At 60.4% G+C, this 19,890-nt stretch overlaps 1 protein-coding gene across 1 annotated transcript; it reads right to left on the bottom strand.

Moving 5' to 3' along the window:
- Positions 1-425: 425 nt before the first annotated feature.
- ARSG (arylsulfatase G) lies at positions 426-19,204 on the bottom strand. The gene is made up of 11 exons (XM_086624036.1): positions 18,954-19,204; positions 18,460-18,647; positions 17,560-17,607; positions 17,366-17,477; positions 16,912-17,049; positions 13,645-13,838; positions 12,918-12,998; positions 9,540-9,648; positions 4,614-4,734; positions 1,074-1,164; positions 426-751 (listed from the first exon to the last, which is right to left on the bottom strand). The coding sequence occupies exons 1-11, from the start codon at positions 19,160-19,162 to the stop codon at positions 426-428; spliced, it is 1,617 nt and encodes a 538-aa protein (XP_086480162.1). The 5' UTR covers positions 19,163-19,204.
- Between the last annotated feature and the right edge of the window lie 686 nt (positions 19,205-19,890).

Consider the following 19,890-nt stretch of genomic DNA (forward strand, 5'->3'; position numbering starts at 1 on the left):
TCCAATGCCCATTTCAGAGGAAATCCAATGCCCATTTCAGAGGAAATCCAAGCCCATGTCCCAGAGTAACTCTCCCCCAAAGCCAGCTCTCACAGAAGGTAGTTTTAACCCAAGACCTGGCTCTTTCTCAGTCGAAGAGCCCTACAAAAAGCCTGTCTCCTTCCACGTGCCCAGAGCCAGCAGGTCCTGCAGTCCCCTGCCCCGCGGGGTGACAGACCTGCTCTGCACGGAGGGGACCCTCCGCTGCTCACGCCGCCCCACAACTAACCCACCTCCCTGCTTCGGAGCACGGAGCGACGGGGACCGCAGCCTCCATCCCTCTCCTCCACGGCCGACCTCCAGCCTGGAGCCAGCACGCACGGCACGACAGACACGCTCACAGAAACCAGACCTGGGACCAAGGAGCAGCCTGAGCCATTGTTTGCTTAAAGACAAAGCCACGACGCTCTCCTTTGGGCGCGACGGTCCGTGTCGGTGCCGGGCGCGCGGCAGCGGCAGCCCACGTGCCGCGCGTCGCAGCAGGGCGTCGCGGACGGGTCTTTGGAGTAATCTGCAACCGAGATGTTGTCCGTCGCGATGTCGTGCAGAGCCTGGGCGTAAGCCCTGCTGATGGCAGGCAGCACCGCCTGGTACTCGCTGGATGCCACATCCAAAGGCTCCTGCTCCTGGATATCGCGATCCAGGTTGAAGATGAGGGGTGGCTGGTGATGCTCAGCTGGCCCAATGCTGCCATCGCAGGCCATTGCCCCTCCTAGGGAGGAAACCAGAGAAAAACACTGGAGTCTCAGGCTGCCCAGGGATCACCCCTGTATCCCTCACCCTGCGATGGCGCAGTCCCACCACGTCCCAGCTTCGGGAGCCTTGGTCCTGCTGCTGCCCGAGGGTGCTCCCGCAGCCAACAGCCCCGGCTGCAGAGCCACAACGCAGACACAGGTGGGCACAGACTTGCTCCTCGCTGGGTTTGCTCTTGCTTGAATCAAGCTGAGTTGGTTTTCCCCCGATCCACAGGGAACCAAGAATTCCAGAAGTGTTTTTTTTCCCAGACTCTACGATCTCTGAAAAGGACACGGTACCTGTGGTGTAAAACGCCTTGTACTGCGCCAGCCGCAGCGCCTCTATCTCGCCATCCTTCCCGGCTGCCCCGCTGTTGGGGTGGAGCAGAACCTGAAGGAAGAACAGAAAAGTGTCCGTCAGCCCATTGCAGAGAAAACCCGCTCTGTGAGACCCGCTCCCCACCCAGACGAGACAACATCCCACCCACACACACATTCGGAGACGCCGTTTGGCCCCGAGCAGCCCAGCGAGCTTTGGGATGACAGCAAAACACCAGCATCCCTCCTGTGCCTTCCTGCCCTGCACAAAGGACCCTCGAATTTACCTCCCCAGACCAGTTCTGCTACAGGAAAACGGAGCATGAAGGTGCTGGGGCTTTCAGCAGAGCAGGGCAGAATATTTCAGAGCTGGGACAGTCCCAGGTGCTCCGTGTCACCCATGCCGATGAGACGCCCGTCTCCCTCGGTGCTCACAGCTCGGCCGGTGGTGGGGATGCCAAAGGGAGACGAATCGTTGCCTGGGACTGGCGGCAAACCACAAGCCGAGGGTGAGCTCATGCTCAGCAAAGGCTGCACGGGTAGGTGAGGTGCTGGAACATCACCCCGGGCCCGTCTGCGCCGCTGACTCACCCCGCTGTGCGAGCGCTCCCTTCCCTAACAACGGCCCACCCGGCACCGGGAATGGGGGTGAGAAGGAAGGGAAGGAGGGAAGGGTGGGTCCAATCTCTCCCTTTCGGTATTTGGGATACTTGATCCACGCAGGCTGCCCACTTTGGCACACGGGAGCGAGGAGACAAGTGAGCCCGAGGGTTCAGCGGGCTCGTCCATCAGATAATATGTGCCGCGGAGCCAACGGCTTCATTGAGGGATGAGTCACTCGAGGTTTCCTCCCTGGGAATTGAGTTTAAAAGTGATTCAAGAAATTTCCACTGTGCTAAAAATTAGAAACATCTGCCGAAGCTGTAGGCAGCTGCGGTGCCAAGTTTAGTAACAGCGTTCGCAGCTGATCGGCGCGGTGATGCCTTAGCAGGTGCCCGGCGCGGAGCCCTGCCCTGGCATGCAGCACCGCCGGGCATCCCGCTCCGTGATCCCACGCTGTGCCCGTCCGGATGCAGCCGCCACCTGGGGGAGGGGGGGGCACTGGGTGACTCATCTAAGAAATGCCAGGACTCAGGGTAGGGGGTGATTTCCAAATGCTCTTGGTTTCTTTTACTGCCCTCCGTTGCAAGGTAAATAAGAAAAGAAAAATTTGCCTGCAGGAATTTGGTTTAAAAATCATGTTTTAGGGAAAAAAAAAAATTAAGGGTATAAAGTGGAAGAGGTGATGCAGTGTACACCTGCTGCAAGGAGGAAATCCCTGCTACTACGTCCCTTTATGCTGACAGTCCTCGGCCAGAATAAAACAGCTCCAAAGTAGAAATGAGCAAATATTGAAGGGCCCAGGAAGCCGGTACCAGGAACTGACCCAATTCATCTGCTTCCAGCCCAAAAGCTTTGCCTACACCCTGTTGCTAGTTGGCACAGCTGGGATGCTGCCGTGTCGGTGTAAAAGCTCTCAAACTTCCCTTGCTACCAACAAGCACGTTCCTAAAATCCCCACGCTGGGAAAATCTATTAGAATTTGCTGCATAATGAAGGACCTTGTTAATTGAGCCTTTTCAAGAAACATCCCCAGGTCTGCAACCCATCTATTGATCTTTGACTTTGTTGCTTTAATTTAACAAAAAAAAAAAAAAAAAAAAGAAAGAAAAAAGGGGAAAAAAAGCCTTTTCTCCCCCGAAAACCCAGCCTGTTCGTGCAAGCGTGCGGGGAGCAGGCACGCAGCCCTCGGCCATCAAGCTAATGGGAACAGCCCCTTTGTCTGACACTTGTGCCCTTGATACGTTTCGTGGGATGTGTTTATTTTTACTGCAAACAGCCTTCGCTCCAAACAGGACCTCGGCGTCGCCCCGGCCCCGTCACAGGTTGTGCTGGTGCCCAGCGTGCGGGCCGGGATGCCCGGCAAGGTCCCCTGGGGCGGCTTGTGCCAGGGAGCTGCGGCCACCCGAGGGACCCCAGTTGGGAAAGCAGGTGGCGGGGCGAGCAAAGGAACTGCTTCGGGAGGATTTGTGTCAAGGAAAACCCCGTGACGTCCAAGGGGGGGGCTGCTATCAGCCACTTGCCAGGGCAGGGAGCCGAGGGGGGGGAGCGGGGACACGCTCTTGCTGGGGCTCTGCGTCCCCTCCAAGGTCACCCCGTCCCGTGGCGATGTGGGCAGCTGGATCCCATCCCTGGGGATGCCCACCCTGCTTGCACTGCCGGGACAAGCAGGAACAACCCAGCTCTGCTCCCAGCTCCCAGCCCTGCAGGGGTTAACCCACCCCTGACTGCAGCACAACCCCCCCAAAAAAGCACTGGGCCGCAGGGATGCTGGGGAAGGCCGGGGAGCTGGTGATGTGTCGCGGATCAGGACGTTATTCCTTGGTCTGAAACACGCAGGAATGGCTCGTGTGGGCTCATGCCCCTCCACCGCACCCTGACACCCACCAAAACATCATTCCCACATACCATCATTCCCAGTAAACCATCATTCCCACCAAACCATCATTCCCAGCAAACCATTGCTCCCAGCAAACCACCGCTCCCAGCAAACCATCATTCCCACCAAACCATTGCTCCCAGCAAACCATCGCCCCCCCCCAAACCATTGCTCCCAGCAAACCACTGATCCCAGCAAACCATCTCTCCCACCAAACCATTGCTCCCAGCAAACCATCATTCCCAGCAAACCATTGATCCCAGCAAACCATTGCTCCCAGCAAACCATCGCTCCCAGCAAACCATTGCTCCCAGCAAACCGCTGAACCCCTGTCCCGGTGCCATGCACGCAGAAGAGGGTTAACCCCGAGGAGCACAGCGGAGCGCGCTGGCCACATCCCATCCGCTTCCCCGCTTTATCTCACGGTTCGGCAGAGGGTTCCATAAATACGAAGCAAATACCAAAACCCTGATGGACGCAGAAAGCAAATCCAAGATCCCCACTGGGAGCTGGCTCGTGGTGCTCGCAGGAGGGTGGACTTTAAAAGCAAAATCAGGCTTTGTCTGTGGGGCTGCTATTAAAGCCACTTTTTTTTTTTTTAATTTTCTTTTGGTTCTGCAAAAATCTTGTGTGACTCTGAGAAAAATGCATCGCCATGCATTGCCTGCTGGGCAGGCAAACCCCAGCATCCCCTGGGACCGTGTCGCTGGGATGGTGGGCACAGCCGTGCCGGCACACGGGATGGCACGGCAGGCTGCATGCATTGGCGTTTTCACCTACAATCCCAGATTTATGCTCAAAGCATAAAAAACCTCTTCATTAATCAAAAAGCCCTTTTACCCTGGTACCCCGAGCCCATCCTCGGTGCAGCACCCGGCCGGCTCTGCTGTCCTGCTCCTCCAGACCACGTGGATGATGCTCCCATGGGTCTGCACATCACCAGCTCTGAGCCCTTCTGCCCATCATGTCCCTGTTTTAGCTCGGAGGTGGTGGGACCTGCAGTCAGAAGGGGGATGTCACTGGCAGGGATGGCTCTGCCTTACCTTGTGCCCCACATCTGACCACCCAAAGAGAACTGGGGACACATCCAAGCCGTCAAAGCGCCTGTTCGGGGGAAGCGCCGCCCCAGCCAGGGCCACCAGCGTGGGGAAGATGTCCAGGGTGCTGGGGAAAGAGATGGCTTTCATCAGAGCAAGGAGTGAAGATCCCTGCAGGGTTGCCCCAACCCCACCCGCACCCCACAGCCCCTCGCCCTGGGGGCACCCACCTCACCCATGGCAGGGGGGTGCTTCGGGAGGGCACCGACCGCTCCCCAGCACCCAGGCCCACAGCCCAGCTCTGCAGAAACGGTTAAAACCGGCTTCGAGCAGCGACTCGGCCCCGGCGAGCTCTCTCGCTTCGCACACCTCCCGCCCCCGGCACCGGCTGCTTGCCAGGCACGGCGGGTTCAGCCAGAATCTGCCGCTCCCCGCGCCCGGCAAACCCCGCGGCCGCAGGGCAGGGGCACAGCGGGGAGCATGGCAGCCCCCCCCCCGCCCTCCCGTCCCCCCCACCGGGGACCCACGGGGAAGGCAGCAGGTCACCCTCCAGAGAAAGTGCTGGCACAGGGACTTTTTACGCCAATGACAGCAGATCCCGTTGCCCCAGGAAAATGTGGTCTCGCTTTTGCATGGCGCAGCACGAGCCGGCGCAGCCAGAATGGAAAATGAGAGCGGTGCTATTTTGTGCACTCCCACCAAAATGCCCGTCAGCATTTCCACCGTAAACCTCCCGGGTTTTTCAGGGGCCTCAGCCACAAAAGAGCACTCGAGGCTCATCCTTGGTCGCTTCCCGGTGCGGCGGGACGCAGGGAAGGAGCGGGCGATCCGCTGTCCCTCTGGCTCCGTAGGGATGCAGAGGGGACCATCTCTGCTTTCCCACCTGCCGCCCGTGGCCCTGGGGCCAGAGCTCGGCCGCGGCCGTTCCCCACCCGCCGGCACGTCCTCATGGCACGGAGGGACCACGGGTCGAGCAAAGTCATTGCTGGGGTGGGACAGGGACCACCCAGCTCCACCACCAGCCCCTTGCGCAGCCTGGGCATGGGCTTCCCCCTCCGCCAGCCACTTCTCTCAGCGGGGTCCAGGCTCCACTCCAGTGGGACGAGGGACAGCTGGCTCACAGCCCCCACATCTGACCCCCACCCACCATGTCCTGCTCCTGCGAGGCACAAGTGTCCCATGTCCCCCCCCTGCACCCTGAGCATTGTCCTCTCTCACAGATGTGGTTGCAGGGCGACCCTACACCTTTGAAAGGAGCCACCCCACACTGCAAGTGTCCCCAGGGGACAGCAGGACATCAGCGTGGCCAAGTGACACATCCCAGCGCTGCCCTGCCCCGGGATGAGGCCGTGGCACGGGAGCTGATGACCCGGCAGAGCCAGCGGTGCCGGGCGGCCGGCGGGGGCTCAGCCACATCTCTCCGGCTGCAAAACCCTCGTGTCGGCACCTCGGGGGGGCGGCTGGGGTAAGGAAACTGCTGGAGGAGGTGAAAGCACCAGGTCCCCCAACCTGGGGCCACCCAGGGTGCTGCCGCCGTCCTGCCACCGCGTCGCTCCCGCCCGGTGCACGACGGCGGCTGCGTGAGCGGAGAGAGGAAAAAGCCCAGGGCTTAAGGGCCCCCCGTTCTCCCATTCAACGAGTTTTCATTTAGCTGCTAAGAGACGGAGAGAACAAATAAGAACAAACACTGCCGAGAGGCAGCCCCGGTACGGCACGCTCGTGGAGACGGCCCCAGCGGCCAGGAGAGCCGGGAGGCGCCGAGAAAAATCCTGGCTCCCCGCTGTGCCCGAGGCAGGGCACATCCCTGCGGGCACCTTGCGGGGGTCAGCACAGGGCCACCTGAAACAGCAGCCCCGGGCAGGCCCTGGGCAGTGCGCTCCTGGTCCCATATGGGTGCTCAGTACCCCCAGGATCCATCCCCTGCGCAGCACGGCGCATGCGGATGCTCGCAGGGTTGAACCAAGTGGATAGGACTGCTGGAAACCGCCACCGAGGTGGGAGGACAACGTGATTGAGGGAGTGGTGCTCGAAGATCCCCCCGGCTGCAGGCAGATGTAACCCGTGGAAAAAGCAAGATTTAGGTCAAAGTTGGCATCAAAGCAAAGACTCTGCCAGCAGGCACATGCTGGAAGCCACACTGGGGAAGCCACGCTGCCAACCCCAGCCCCAGCCACGGGGGATTTATTAAATAAAGTCAGCCCAGCATCCCGCTGCCACTTCGAACACGGAGGGAAAAGGGCCCAGCAGTGCCTGGGGATGGGCAGCTCCATGCCCGCTGCTGAGGGCCAGAGCTGCCAGGGCTGCCATGCCAGTGATGAGCGTCCTGGGCAGGGAGAGCGGCCCTGCTCCAGCCATGCCGTGGTGCGGGCAGCTGCAGGCAGCTGAACCAGCTCTCCCCACGCCCCAGCCAGCTCACCCAACCTGCCCAGCCCCACGCCGCCGGCACAGCTGGGATGGTGCAATTTGCTTCTTCTTCATCACCCCACTGACCTATTTCTTCCGTGCCCCACTTTGGGTTGGAGCAGGGGAAGGGCAGGAGCACGGCAGGTGGCTCCGACAATTAAATACAATTAAGAAAAGCCGACAAGGCAGTTTTTCTGCAGAAACCGGCGTGCAGGTGCAGGTCTGTGGCGATGCATCAGCATTTCTCTACTGGATTCGGCTTCCCGGGCCCCCGGGCACGCTCACCCCCGCTCACCCCTCCACTCCCTGCGCTGGGGAGGACACGGAGCCAAGCGATGCCGGGGAGAGGCAAGGCGCAGTCCTGGGCAGGCTCTTCTCCTGAGCCTGATGGCGAAGGCTGTCAGTGTTTCCATAACCTCAGGGGAAGAAGGAGGCTCCTGCGGGCAGTTAACGCCTGCCCTTGCCCAGCCCCTGCCCTTCCCGGGGGATCCCACCAGACCGAGGTCCCTCCTTGTGTGCTGAGGTCTCTCAGCCACATCTGCACACATGGATTTCATTCCCTCCCCAGCTTATTGGATTTCCCCATCAGTTGGAGGGGGACAAGTCATCAACCACCCTATTTCACATGCTCATCCTTTGAAGGATGTCCCCAAGGGTGACTCTAGGTGCCACCTGCCCCCCACACTGTGAGCACCGAGCAGCCCTGACCTCTGCATTCCTCCATGTCCCTCTCCATCCCTCCGCAACCCAGCCCCAGAGCTCAGGCCGTGGCCAGGATCACAGTGGTGACACCTTTCTGAGCAACAGCCATCGCTCGTGCCCCCCAGGCTGGCTCTGTGCTGCCTCCCAAACAGGGGGGTGCCTCTTCCTGGTGCCAGGGCATCACCCTGCCCCAGCTGGACACAGCCCTGTGGCAATGCTGGGCTGTGCCAGGGAGGATGCCGGTTGTGCTGTGACTCCCAGGGAGCTACTGAGCCGCTTTCCGAGCTCCCAGCGTGGAGATCTAGCTTTCTAGATTTCCAGCTGTCCAACCTGCTGGACTGGATCCGAGAATTGCAGGAGATAAGGTCTTCAAGGAGATAAGCAGGATGCCTGGGCTTGGTGGCAGGGCTGGAGCGTGCACAGTGGGGCCGGGAGGCTGGTAGGACAGGGGGATGGGGACAGGCACTGATCCTGCACCGCGCTGCACCGGCTGCCTGAGCGGGCACGGGTTGGCAGATCCGCCCCATGCCCCCATGGTTGGTCCATCACCCACCCATGGAGGGGAAGGGTTTGGAGATGAAACCCAAGGGGTGCTGCGTGCACCCCATCTCCTCTGCCAGACATCAGTGCTCCAGCTCACTCCCTAAACCTTCTCCTGCCTGCAAAAATCCACGTCCCAGAGCTGCCCTCGGGCCTTGTGAGGAGTAAGTGGCTCCAGCTTATCTCATGGACCTTAGAAACACCCAACATCTCCCCAGGGCCCACCAGCCAGGACATGCTTCCAGCAGCTGGGACACTTCCCCAGTGCCCAGCAGCCCCCTCCAGCCCCACTACCCTGACCTCCGCCATCATGTGCTCCAAGGGACAAAAGGGGACAAGGCATCCCACTGTACTGCCCCCCACCCAGCCTGTGCCCCTCTGCGCTGCATCTGCTGCGAGGGAGGGCTGTTGAGAGGGCTGCAAGTGCTGCACGGCGGGCTGCAACTGCTGCAAGGAGAGGTGCAATTCCTGCAAGGAGAGATGCAATTCCTGCAAGGAGAGGTGCAATTCCTGCAAGGAGAGGTGCAATTCCTGCAAGAAGTGCAAGTGTTGGACAGAGAAATGCAATTCCTGCAAGGAGAGATGCAATTTCTGCAAGAAGAGATGCAATTCCTGCAAGAAGTGCAAGTGCTGCAAGGAGAGATGCAATTCTTGAAAGAAGTGTAAGTGCTGGACAGAGAAGTGCAATTGCTGCAAGGAGAGGTGCAACTGCTGCAAGAAGTGCAATATTGCTGCATGCAAGGCTGCAATATTGCCACAATAAGGACCCTCCATGCCACCCTCCGCGGCGCGGCGAGGAGCGGGAGGCAGCAGCCCTTCCCCTTGGCTCTCGCCGGGTACCGCGCAGCCCGGCCGCATCCCGCCCGGATTGCAAGCGCCATCTCCCCGGCCGGCCTTTCCCACAACCGCACCCTCCTCCGCACGAAGCCATTCACATCCCACAAAGCCTGAGCCTCCTTCTCGGTGGAGAGAGAAAACATCGTCATCTTTTAATTATCGGGAGGCGCTGGGCCGCCGCGGCCGGGAGGCACACGGAGCGAACGCCAACCCAGCAGCCTCACAAAAAGCCCTTTCAACTCCTCTCTGCTCCAGCATTAAGTCTCACGGGCTCGGGAGACGACAAGAGCGCAGGGTCTGGCACGAGGCCGGCAATAACCAGCGTGGGCACCGCCGCTGCTGCCAAAATCCAGATCATCACCTGGGCCGCAGCACGGGGACGGCGCGTCCTTCCCAACGGCGGGCAGAGGGGCTGCCCCGCTCCCCGGCACGATCCCACCCGGCTCCTACCTGAGCAGAGCGTGGCTCGTCCGCTTGGCAGGGATGTGCCCGGGCCAGTATGCCAGCGCCGGCACCCGGTGCCCTCCTTCCCAGGTCGTTTGCTTCGCCGAGCTCCCACCTGCAAGAGAAAAGGACAATGCTCTGCATCCCGCCGCCCAAGAGCCTTGGATTGACGGGGAAAAATCCTGACCTTGGAGTTTCCCTGGGAAAGGAGCTGCTCAGAGGCAGAGATGGAGTAAATGACCCCAAAGGAGGGGGATTTCGCTGGAGAAGGAGCTGGGTCAGGGGAGGGAGAAGAGTTCAAAGTTTTTAAAAGAAATAGAGAAAAGGGGCAAAGAAAGGGGGCTCAGTTTGGCACTGCTTTGTGCTCCTCCTCTGCTCCAGTGAGCAATGAGAAATGCAGCCGCCTGCTGGAGCCACCACATTTCCATCCACTTCCGATGTCGGGCGAGAATATGGAGCAGGCGGGAAACGCAGGAATTTACTCCAGGGGCTGCCAATGGCCCCATGCAGGTGGCTGCTGCCCTCCACGCGGTAAAGCACCAACAGCCCCCCCAGCCTACTGGAAACCCACTTAATTAAAAATACCATCCTGCTGATAACCCTCCCACCAGCTAATTAACCCGGTCACTTGTTTCCCTGACATCACCCAAAACACCCCTGCTCTGCCCTTGGCTTTCAGACACACGGCGTGGGGAAGGCGCCTGGTCCCTTCCTCCACCTGGGATGCTGAGCACTGAAATGGGGGTGCTGAGCACAAAAACGGGGGTGCTGAGCATCGAAATGGGTGGAAGGGTGTTGGAGAGCCTCTGCTTTGGCTGTAGCCCAAAGGGCCTCAGGCAGCCAGGAGGGGCGGAAGGGGCTGGGAATGGGGCACACAGAAAATCCCAACCCGATTCACAGAGCAAACTTCCCAGGCGCAGCCTTTGTCCGCCGCCTTTCAGCGTGCACATGGCAACGGCACTCGCCCAAAGCCATTTCCTCCGGGCAGAGCCAAGAGAGAGGCCAGGTCCCCACTGTGGCACGGCCGCCCCGCGCTCCTGTAGCCCTGCGCCGGTCCCCAGCCCAGCCCGGCCTCTCCAGGAGCCACTGTCCGATGCTACGGGCACTTGGGCTGACCCTGCGCTCCCAAGCGATGCTGCCATACCCGCACCACCGGAGCGGAGCCTCCATACGGCACAGATGCCACGGCGACAAATAGCCCAGGGAAAAGATTTCTGGCAGCACGGGCCAGGCATGTCCTCAGTCTCTCCCACTCCCCACTCAAACTTTCGGCGTTTCCTCCCAATGAACGTCTCTTTGGGGGCTGGGGTGGTGGGACACAGCCGGTATCAGGGGCTCCGGGGGCTATTGGAAACGTTCCAGCGCTTCCAACGCGCATCCCGCGCGGCTGAAGCCCGGAGCCTGCCCTGCCTTCGGAAACCATAGCGATTATAGCAATTAATGTCAGTCCCCATCTCCGCATGTAAATCAAATAACTCATCCCCCTGGGAAGGCAGCTGCATGTTAAGGGCTTTTCCCAGCACAGCCAGGGGTTCTCCAGGAGGACCTCGGTTGGGTATTTCCCTCCAGCCACCCGCGTGCCTCTGGCTGGGCAGAAGCTGGAGCTGCTGCTGAACGAGCTCACGTTAACACTTTGAGCAGTAAACGGGGCTGAAATACCCCAAACTCAACCAGGGATTTTTCTCCATGATGCAGCCCTGCTGCTGAGGGGACCGTGGAGGCTGCAGCTTCTTGGGAAAGCTGAACTGAGCATTCCCGTGCCGGGATGAAACCCCTGGTCCCACTCCCACCAGGCACAGCAGGTCCCCAGCACAGGGACGCCAGGTGCGGAGTCTGCCAATCCTGTCTCAAAACATGCCCAGCATCACAGCCCCAAAATGTGCACCTCCATCCCGCACCCCTCCTTGTTGGGATTTTGGCCCCGAGGTGGGAGATGGGGTTTTGGGGTGGGCTGGGGGCTGCGGGAAGCTCCCCAACTCTCTGGAGACCAAGGAGCAGCACACACAGATGCGCTGCTCTCTTCCAGCAAGGACCAACTCCAGTGACCACCCAAAATCAATGGAAAACACCCCTGGAATTTAGGTTGGACCCTAAAAGGAAACACCAAGCAATGCAAAACGTATAGGGTCCCAAGCAGTCTGTCCTCCCCTGCCCTCCTGCTCCTCAAAGGGCTTTTCCCCACTGGGGCACGACACACCTGGGATGGGATGGCTGAACATCCAGCACCCAGCACCCAGCACCCATTATGGCGGGTGTTTGCAGTGTTAGAACACCCTTTTAGTGGACAGTGACACTGGGCTGGCTTTCAAAACACCCGTGCAACGTCCAGCCAAGGGATTTCTGAAATCGTCCTTCCCAGCTGGTATTTGCAGGCAGCTCCCAGAGCCCTGCCAGCCCGACCTGCCCCCTGCCTCCCGCGATAGCAGGGGCTGGGGGAGTTTTCGCAGGGCAGCGAGAGCCTGGAAAGGAGCTGTGTTTTCCCAGCTTTGTTCCCAAACGTTGGACTGCCTGTACCAGCTGCTCCGGCTTGTGACCGTCGGGTTGCTCAAGAGCAACTCAGGTCGTCAGCAGGGTTTGTTTACTAAAAAAAATAAATAAATTAAGGTTACGATTTCATCCCGGGGCCAGCTGAAGGAAGGGCTCTGGGAACGGGAAAGCGAGCCAGCTCGGCAGCAGCGTTTGCCCAGGGAAGCGGCCACGGTTGCATCGCCCGGGTGTCAGGAAGCGGAGGAGGAAAGAGGCGCTGCCGCCCGCGGCCCCTGCGCCACCGGCACCGCTCCCTCCCGCTGACCCCGAGCAGAGAGGGGAACCGAGCCCGACGCGCGTTTACTCTGCGTAATACAAGCAGAAGTGGGAAATGCCTGACTCATGAGTGCTTCTGGCCACTCCGGCCGAAATAAACCCACCAAGCAGATGGCTTGGCCGGAAAGAAAGGCAGAAAAAAAAACCCAAAACAACAAAAAGCCCAAACAATAAAACGGTGGAGAGAAAGAAAAGCAAAGTCCCACGGTGCTACGAGGGCTGCCGGGCATCCCAGCGGGATGGGGCTGGGGGCTGCGAGACTCTGCCCGAGCTGATGGTCCCAGCGCTTGGGTGGTGAGAGCATCCCTGCTCCAAAACCAGCAGCCACTCAAGGTCCAGGGTAATGGGGACCAGGGGGGCCCCATGTCCCCCTAGCAGGAGTTTTAGGGCAAAAATTGAGTGCTCGAAAGAAAAAAAAGGATTCTGGTGTGTCTTAAGACAACTCAGCCCAGGGCAGCAGCCAGCAGAAAGGCTGGGGGGTGAAATGTTCCTGATGTCCCCCTCGATGGGCAATGACAGGCTTTGTGGAGCAGCCCCTCCGCACCCCGGGGCACAGGGATCCCCCCCACGCTGCCAGGTTACCTCGTTGCCTCTGCCAGGCCCCCACGAACGGCCCCAGCCGTCCCGCCAGCTCACACTTCTGCGCCCAGGGGCCGTTGTCACCTGCAAGAGAAAGAAACGTCCCCATGAGCGACACCAGGACTGGGGGGCACCTCTGCTGTGGGGGGCGAGCGGGGACAAGTCATCCCTCCATCCCTCCTTCCCACTCCCGTGATGTTTTCCCGCGTTAGCAAGAGCAGTGGATTTATTTATCTTTATTTCTGAAAGTTTATTTTCAAGGGCTGCCCGAGTCCCGGGTGAGGGGCTGGAGCGGAGCTGGGGCGTGGGGGGACACACGGCTGCCACCAGCTTTGGGCGTTAATGAGCATCCGAGCGGTTCCTGTCGTCAGGAGCAAGACATCCTCATTAGGGAGGCTGCTCAGCGAGAGCGGATTTGGGCTTCTTAATGAATGAGGATTTGCAGTTTAATTAGGCACAGCCCTGCTGGTTCAGCCCCGTGCCGCAGGGGGGTGGCGGGGTGGGCACCCGGCTGGCGGCCACAGCCACCCGAGACCCCCGTCCCGGTGACACGACAGCCCCGGGCAGCTCGGCCACAGCTCCAAGAGCTCCCGGTCCGCAGGGCAGAGGGAGCATTGAGGACAAGGGGCCACCACGGCTCGTGCCCCCTGCCCCACGCACACCCCGGGGCTGGTGCTGCCGCAGCCGCCGGTGTCGCCCCCGGCCGCCGCAGCCGGTTTTCCTGCTGTACCTGCGAACCACAGGAGCGTGTTGCCCTTTCCGTGGCTGTCGGCCGCTCTCTTTATCCGTCCCACCAGCGCATCCATCTCGCTCAGGGAGGCTCCATAGATGCCCCTGCCCGAGGCAGGGGGTGGTGGGGGGACCCCCAGCGGGACGTGCATATGGGCCAGTGCCAGGTAGAGGAAGAAGGGGCGTCCGCTGTCGCTGCGCGGGGAAGAGGGGGCGTTCAGCTGGGGCAGGGAAGGGGAAGGTGGTGGCTGGAGGTCACTGGGATGGTGGCCGAGCCTGGGGACAGAGCAGGGGCCCTTCATCCCAGGAATCCTGCAGCCCCCACTGCCTCTGCTGCAGCTCCCAGGGGAAAATCCGTCCTGCATGTATCGGCCAGCTGAACACCTCGGGGCACCCGCTCACGCGGGGCCCGGCGTGAGCCGCTTCTCCCCTGCTCCTGCTTAAACCTCTCCCTGTTGTCCTCCCATCATCGACTGTCCTCCCATTCGGGATGAGCTCACCCCTTCCTCCATCTCCGGCGGCGTGCCAGCTGCCAGCCAAGCACCCTGTGCCAGTGCACCCCTGGCACCCACCCACCTCCCTCCCCGCTCTCACAGGACCCGTTTTGGCCCTTCCTCCCCCTCCCCAGCAAGCGCTTGGCCCCCCCACCGGTGACTTTGGTAGAGGAGGAGCAGCACCAGGACACCCACACCCCACCCAGCCTAGTGTGGCCGAGCAGCCCCGGACAGGGAGCGTGGCACGTTCGCTCCCTGCGCTGCCCCGCTGCCTGTTTGCTTCCAAATCACCAGAGGACATGTCCTGTTTTCTTGTTTACAGCTATATTTATCTCCTCCGACGAGGCCGCTCTTCCTCAGGGACCTCGGAGGGGAAGGGTGGGATGACGAGCGGTGGGGAGGGGCCGGATCCCAGGGACGTGTCCCAGCCTGCGCACGCGCCCGGCTCCGGCCACCCCATCACTGCCTCCAGAAAGGTTTCGGGGCCCCTTCGACGTGCGTTTTGGCACTTCCTTCCTTTACCCGTCACCCACCTGGTGATGGAAAATGAGTAAATCCCATCCCGCCTGGAGCTGCCGCATCCTTCCCCAGCGGCGCTGGAACCCTGAGAAGGGCTGCGACCCCCCAACGCCCTGCCCAGCCCCTATGACCATGACATTCCCACTTGCTTTTCACATCAACGTTTCAGAATTCTCCAGAAAATTAAGTAAACATTTAATCAATAACTTAAGACAAACGTCCCTGACTTTTGCTCCCATGTTCATCACGCACTGAGTGTCCCAGCCAGAGCCAAGTCTCACTCACACGAATTGCTCAACCTTGACACGATGGTTAAAAAAACACCGGGATGAAAAATCCAGTGTTCTTTTGTTGCCCGGTAATGAATGAGTCAGGCAGAGGAAAACTGGAATAAGCCATCAAAGAGAAGGAGAGAAAAGGCAGGCACCTGCTTAATCCCGTTCTCCGTGAACGCAGATAACCCCAAAACACTATGGGGAGTTTAAAGGTTTTTCCTATTAACTCAGAGCTCACGCACTTGGTTTCACAGCCCAGGAGCGTCCTGGCAGCCCCAGGGCTGGGGATTTGGCTGCCCTGCAGCCCCGTGCCCGGGTACCCACCAGCCCCGTTACAGCCATCCTGACCGCACGGCCGGGCCACCCTGCGGCCAATTCTTGGGACCCAAAGGGGATAAACTATAGGTATTGCCAACCGTGTCCTGGGCTGCATCGAAAGCAGCGTGGGCAGCAGGTCAACAGAGGGGATTCTGCCCCTCTGCTCTGCTCTCCTGAGAGCCACCTGCAGTGCTGCGTTCAGCTCTGGGGTCCCCAACACAAGAAGGACATGGAGCTGCTGGAGCGGGGCCAGAGGAGGCCATGAAAATGATCTGAGGGCTGGAGCACCTCTGCTATGGAGGCAGGCTGAGAGAGTTGGGGCTGTTCAGCCTGGAGAAGAGAAGGCTCCGGGGAGACCTTCTAGCAGCCTTCCAGTGCCTGAAGGGGCTACAAGAAAGATGGAGAGGGGCTTTGGACAAGGGTGTGTAGTGACAGGACACGGGACAATGGCTTTAAACTGGAAGAGGGGAGATTTCGATTACATCTAAGGAAGAAATTCTTCCCTCTGAGGGTGGTGAGGCACTGGCACAGGTTGCCCAGAGAAGCTGTGGCTGCCCTGTCCCTGGAAGTGCCCAAGGCCAGGTTGGATGAGGCTTTGAGCAACCTGGTCTAGTGGAAGGTGTCCCTGCCCATGGAAGGGAGGTTGGAACTAGATGATCTTGAAGCCCCTTCCAACCCAAACCGTTCTGTGGGTCTGTGATACGCTGCCCAGGTGCATGAGGAGCCACGTCCCCACAGGCTGCTCCTGCCCAGCCCTGCGTCTGCCCCCGCTACACAACCTTTGCCCCAAGCACACCCGCAGGACCCCCTGCCATGGCCCTTCCCGGGGTCTGTGTTATCCCTGGATGCAGCCCAGGCCGGGCTCCGCCGCCGCCGCCCGGCTGCGCGTCCCCTCCTTGTGCTGCGGGAAGGTGTTTTGCAAAGTCACGGCTCATAATCCGCTGATAATAGGGATTAAAATTACGCAACCCGTCAGCAGGGCTTCGGGATCCTCATCTCGGAGGAGCCGCTGTGCTCCTGGGGGAAGGCAGACCCTGCAGCCCAGGGACCCCCGAGCGCTTTATCCCCCAAGTGGACCAAACCCCAGGCATGGAGCACGTTTCAACACCTCCGGGTGCTGTTCTGGACCCGCCGCCGGAACTGCTGTGGACACCCACCCAGCACCCGCCCCCACGGCCCTGCCAGCACCCCCCACCCACAGAGGCACCTCCACTGCCCAGGAGAGCTGCCCCGCTGCCACCTTGCTCCGGAGCACCGCAAAGACAGAGGGATGGAGGACAGAGGGACGGCAGCGTTCCCTCCCTCCCATCCCCGCTAGCCGGGATCCGGCTGCCTGTCACCCCCAGGGAGAAGGCACAGCCCAGCTCAGAGGCTTTGACCCTCCTCCTAAATGGTGGTTTTAAACACACACGATTCCTTTAGAGGAGACACACTAAAAGGCTTCCACGGTGAGCCCCGCGGGACACCGGTCACAGCCTCCGTGGCTTCTCCCTCCTCCAGGGTGCTGGGAAGCCGAGCCATGGATACCCCAGATCTGCTCCCCAGGAACCACGGGGCAGCACCTGTACCCCTGGCATTGCACCATCACGACACCAAAGACTCTTGCACTGCCCCATGAGCTCTCCCGGCGCAGGGAATGGGGCACGGCGGGTGGCACCTCACCTGGCACGCTGGATGAACCGCGTCGCCGCTTCCGCGTAGCGTGTCGCCAGGCTGCTGAGGTTGACGGGCTGTTCGACGATGGTGACGTTCTCGAAGAGCGGAAGGGCCACCTCCATGTAACAGTCCTTCCTCACCACCCTGCCGGGAAGAAGCCACACGCCACTTCTCACCAGAACGGGGACCAGTGTGGCAGTGGGCTCGGAGCCCGGCTGCTCTCCTGGCTTTGGAGAAAGCCAAGGAGGGGAGAAGAAAGGTGATGGATGATGCCAATGCCCCCACAATGTCTCCATGGCACAGGGTGCTCTGGGGACTGACCTGCCTCCCCACCCTGCACTCTGCTGCGGCATGCACAGGCAAGAAACGGGGTGCACAGAGCATAAGGGGAGGTGACCACAGCAAAGGGCAGCTCAGCACTGGGGACACCGGTGCAAATACCCGCCACGCGCCCCCATACCTGGCAGCCGTGCCGTGCCGCGGGCAGGGCGGGCAGGGTGGCAGGTTGTAGCCCGGGGTGTCCGTGCAGCCCATGTCATGGCTGTAGGGGATCCCGAAGTAGTAGTCGAAGCCTGAGGCAGGGGAAGCGAGGGTGTCAGCAGGGACAAGGCGACCACGGGGTGCCCGGCTCCTCCCCGCTGGCATGGCCCTTACCGCGGAAGCTGGGGTGATGGTGGCCATGGTGTCCCAGGTGCCACTTGCCTGCGTGGAAGCCACAGAACATCATTTCAGAGGTTAATGCAGCTACAGCCGCCGCCAGCCATCCCCCATGAGGCAGCTGCAGCGCTGGGGGCTTTAATCTACCAACAAGAAATCTACTGGTTCGTGCGGGCTGCATTTCCAGAATGCCTTTTTTTTTTTCAGAAACCCAGAAAAAATGCCTAAGGTATCTCATGCCACTGCAAATCAACTGTTTCCAGCCTTAAAAGGCTCTTTCATGCGTTTGCGTTCAGAGGAGATGACTTTCCAACCCCTCCCAAACAACCAGCTTCATCCTCTGACCTCCGGCACGCGCCCGCTCCCACCGAATGCGCCGATCCGAGAGGGAGAACTGCAAAAAATAAGGAGGAAAGGAGAAACTGAGGGCTTTTCTGCCAGTGCAATGCATGCAAGGAGCAGGGGCTGCAGGTGCCAACAGCTCCCACGACGGCAGGAGGGTGCCCAAAGTCGGGGGCCCAGTGGCATGGACATGCTGGCACCAGCGGCATCACACTGGCATGGCATGCGGGAGGGCAGAGCTGCCACGCACGGTCGTGTTTGCCGAGGAAATCCCAGTGCATTCCTTGCGAGGTTAAGCAATTAGAGCTTAAATGGAGAACTTGGGTGGGCCTGGATTTCAGGTAATGTGGTTGTGTTTGAAAATGAGGATTTTAAGCTTGGGACTGCAAAATCCACGGCGGGAGTGCAAAATCTGTCCTGTATGATCCTTTAGATTTTCTTTTAATTGCCAGCGTTTCACCTAACCACCCGTGGTACCTCCTCCGCCGGGATGGACACGGGCACCTGTGTCCCCCCCACCGCCATCCCCCGACCCGGACGCCCCTCGGGCGTTACCTATAGCCCCCGTGCTGTACCCAGCTTCCTGCAGGACCTCGGCCAGGGTGGTCTCGTTGAGGGGGAGGCCACCGACCGACGTGACAGCGAAGTTGTGGGTGACGCCGTTGCGCGCCCCAAGGCGCCCCGTGAGCAGAGAGGCGCGGGACGGCGAGCAAGTGGACGCGGCCGAGTGGAAATCCACAAACCTACAAGATGGAAGGACCCTTCGCTCACAAGCCCCTCCGCAGCCGAACGCAGCCCCATCCCTCCCTGCTCCCCTGCGTGCATCCCCTTCTGCCCCAGGGATGAGGGTCTGGAGCAGGGGGATGAAGCTGGCAGGTCTCGGTGGGGATGGATGGACCTGCACCCCGAGGGGCCAGGCTCTGGCTGCCCAAAACCCCATCAGTGAAACCCCTTCGCCTGCCAGTCCCACGGAGCAAATTCCCCTTTGCTGTGGGACAGAGTAACCAGGGATGCTTGGAGAGGGCTGGGGAGGGGGGGACAGACGTTACCTTGTCCCTTCGGCTGCCAACTCATCCAAATGCGGCGTCTCCTTTGTCTCTGCCCAGTTGGCCCCCAGGTCCCCCCAGCCCACGTCATCTGCCAGGATGATGATGAAGTTGGGCTGCCCATATGCCACACAGGGAATCGAGAGCCTGGCCAGCGCCGCGGCCAGCACCAGCATCGCCCGCAGGGAGGGGGTCCCCATGGTGCCACACATCCCCTCCCACCCACGCTGGGGCACCGGCGGCTTCGTCTTCCCCAAACTCCCTCCGCTGCGTCCCTGCGGATGCAGCTGAGCTCTCCACGGGCCCTCGCAGTGATGAAATGTCCCCTCAGCTGCTCCCGCGGGGCCGGGTCGGGGGCCAGCAGGTTTGGATTGGCTCCCTTGGCTACCGACCAAGCTGCAACGTCTCCTCTGTCTTTCACACCCAGGCACAGCTGATATTCCTGAAATCGGTGCTAGTGAAGGTGTTATTCTTAGAAGTTGAAAACACCCTTTGAAGTCACCGTCACCTTATTTTTAACTTCCCTTCCTTCCTGGTAAATATCTCATTAGACACTGAACCAAAGTGGTGTTTTTGCCCCCAGAAGCGTGCTCAGTCTGCGGCAGCGGCTCCTCTCTCCTCGCCGCAGCCGGGGGGGATGTTTGCGTCCAACAAACAGCTCTTTCCCTGCACTCCCGCTCCTCGGCTCGCCGGAGCGCTGGCCGCCCTCGCTCCAGGTGGATAAATCACTGCCGTGGCTCTGCCGGCGACTGTCAGCCCGTCCTTCCCCCTGCACAGCTACAGTAGCCCCTGTGCAAGACAGACAAGAAGCAATCAGGACCTGCAGCATCCCTCCTGCACCCCAGCCCTGGCAAGAACGGCTTCTCCTTGCAAGTTGTATATTTTGCCACCTGGCTTACGATGGCTTAACTGGAAAAGACTGGAAACAACGATTGACCCT

The sequence above is a fragment of the Tauraco erythrolophus genome, chromosome 20 (assembly GCF_009769465.1).
Source record: "Tauraco erythrolophus isolate bTauEry1 chromosome 20, bTauEry1.pri, whole genome shotgun sequence".
Classification (NCBI taxonomy): domain Eukaryota; kingdom Metazoa; phylum Chordata; class Aves; order Musophagiformes; family Musophagidae; genus Tauraco; species Tauraco erythrolophus.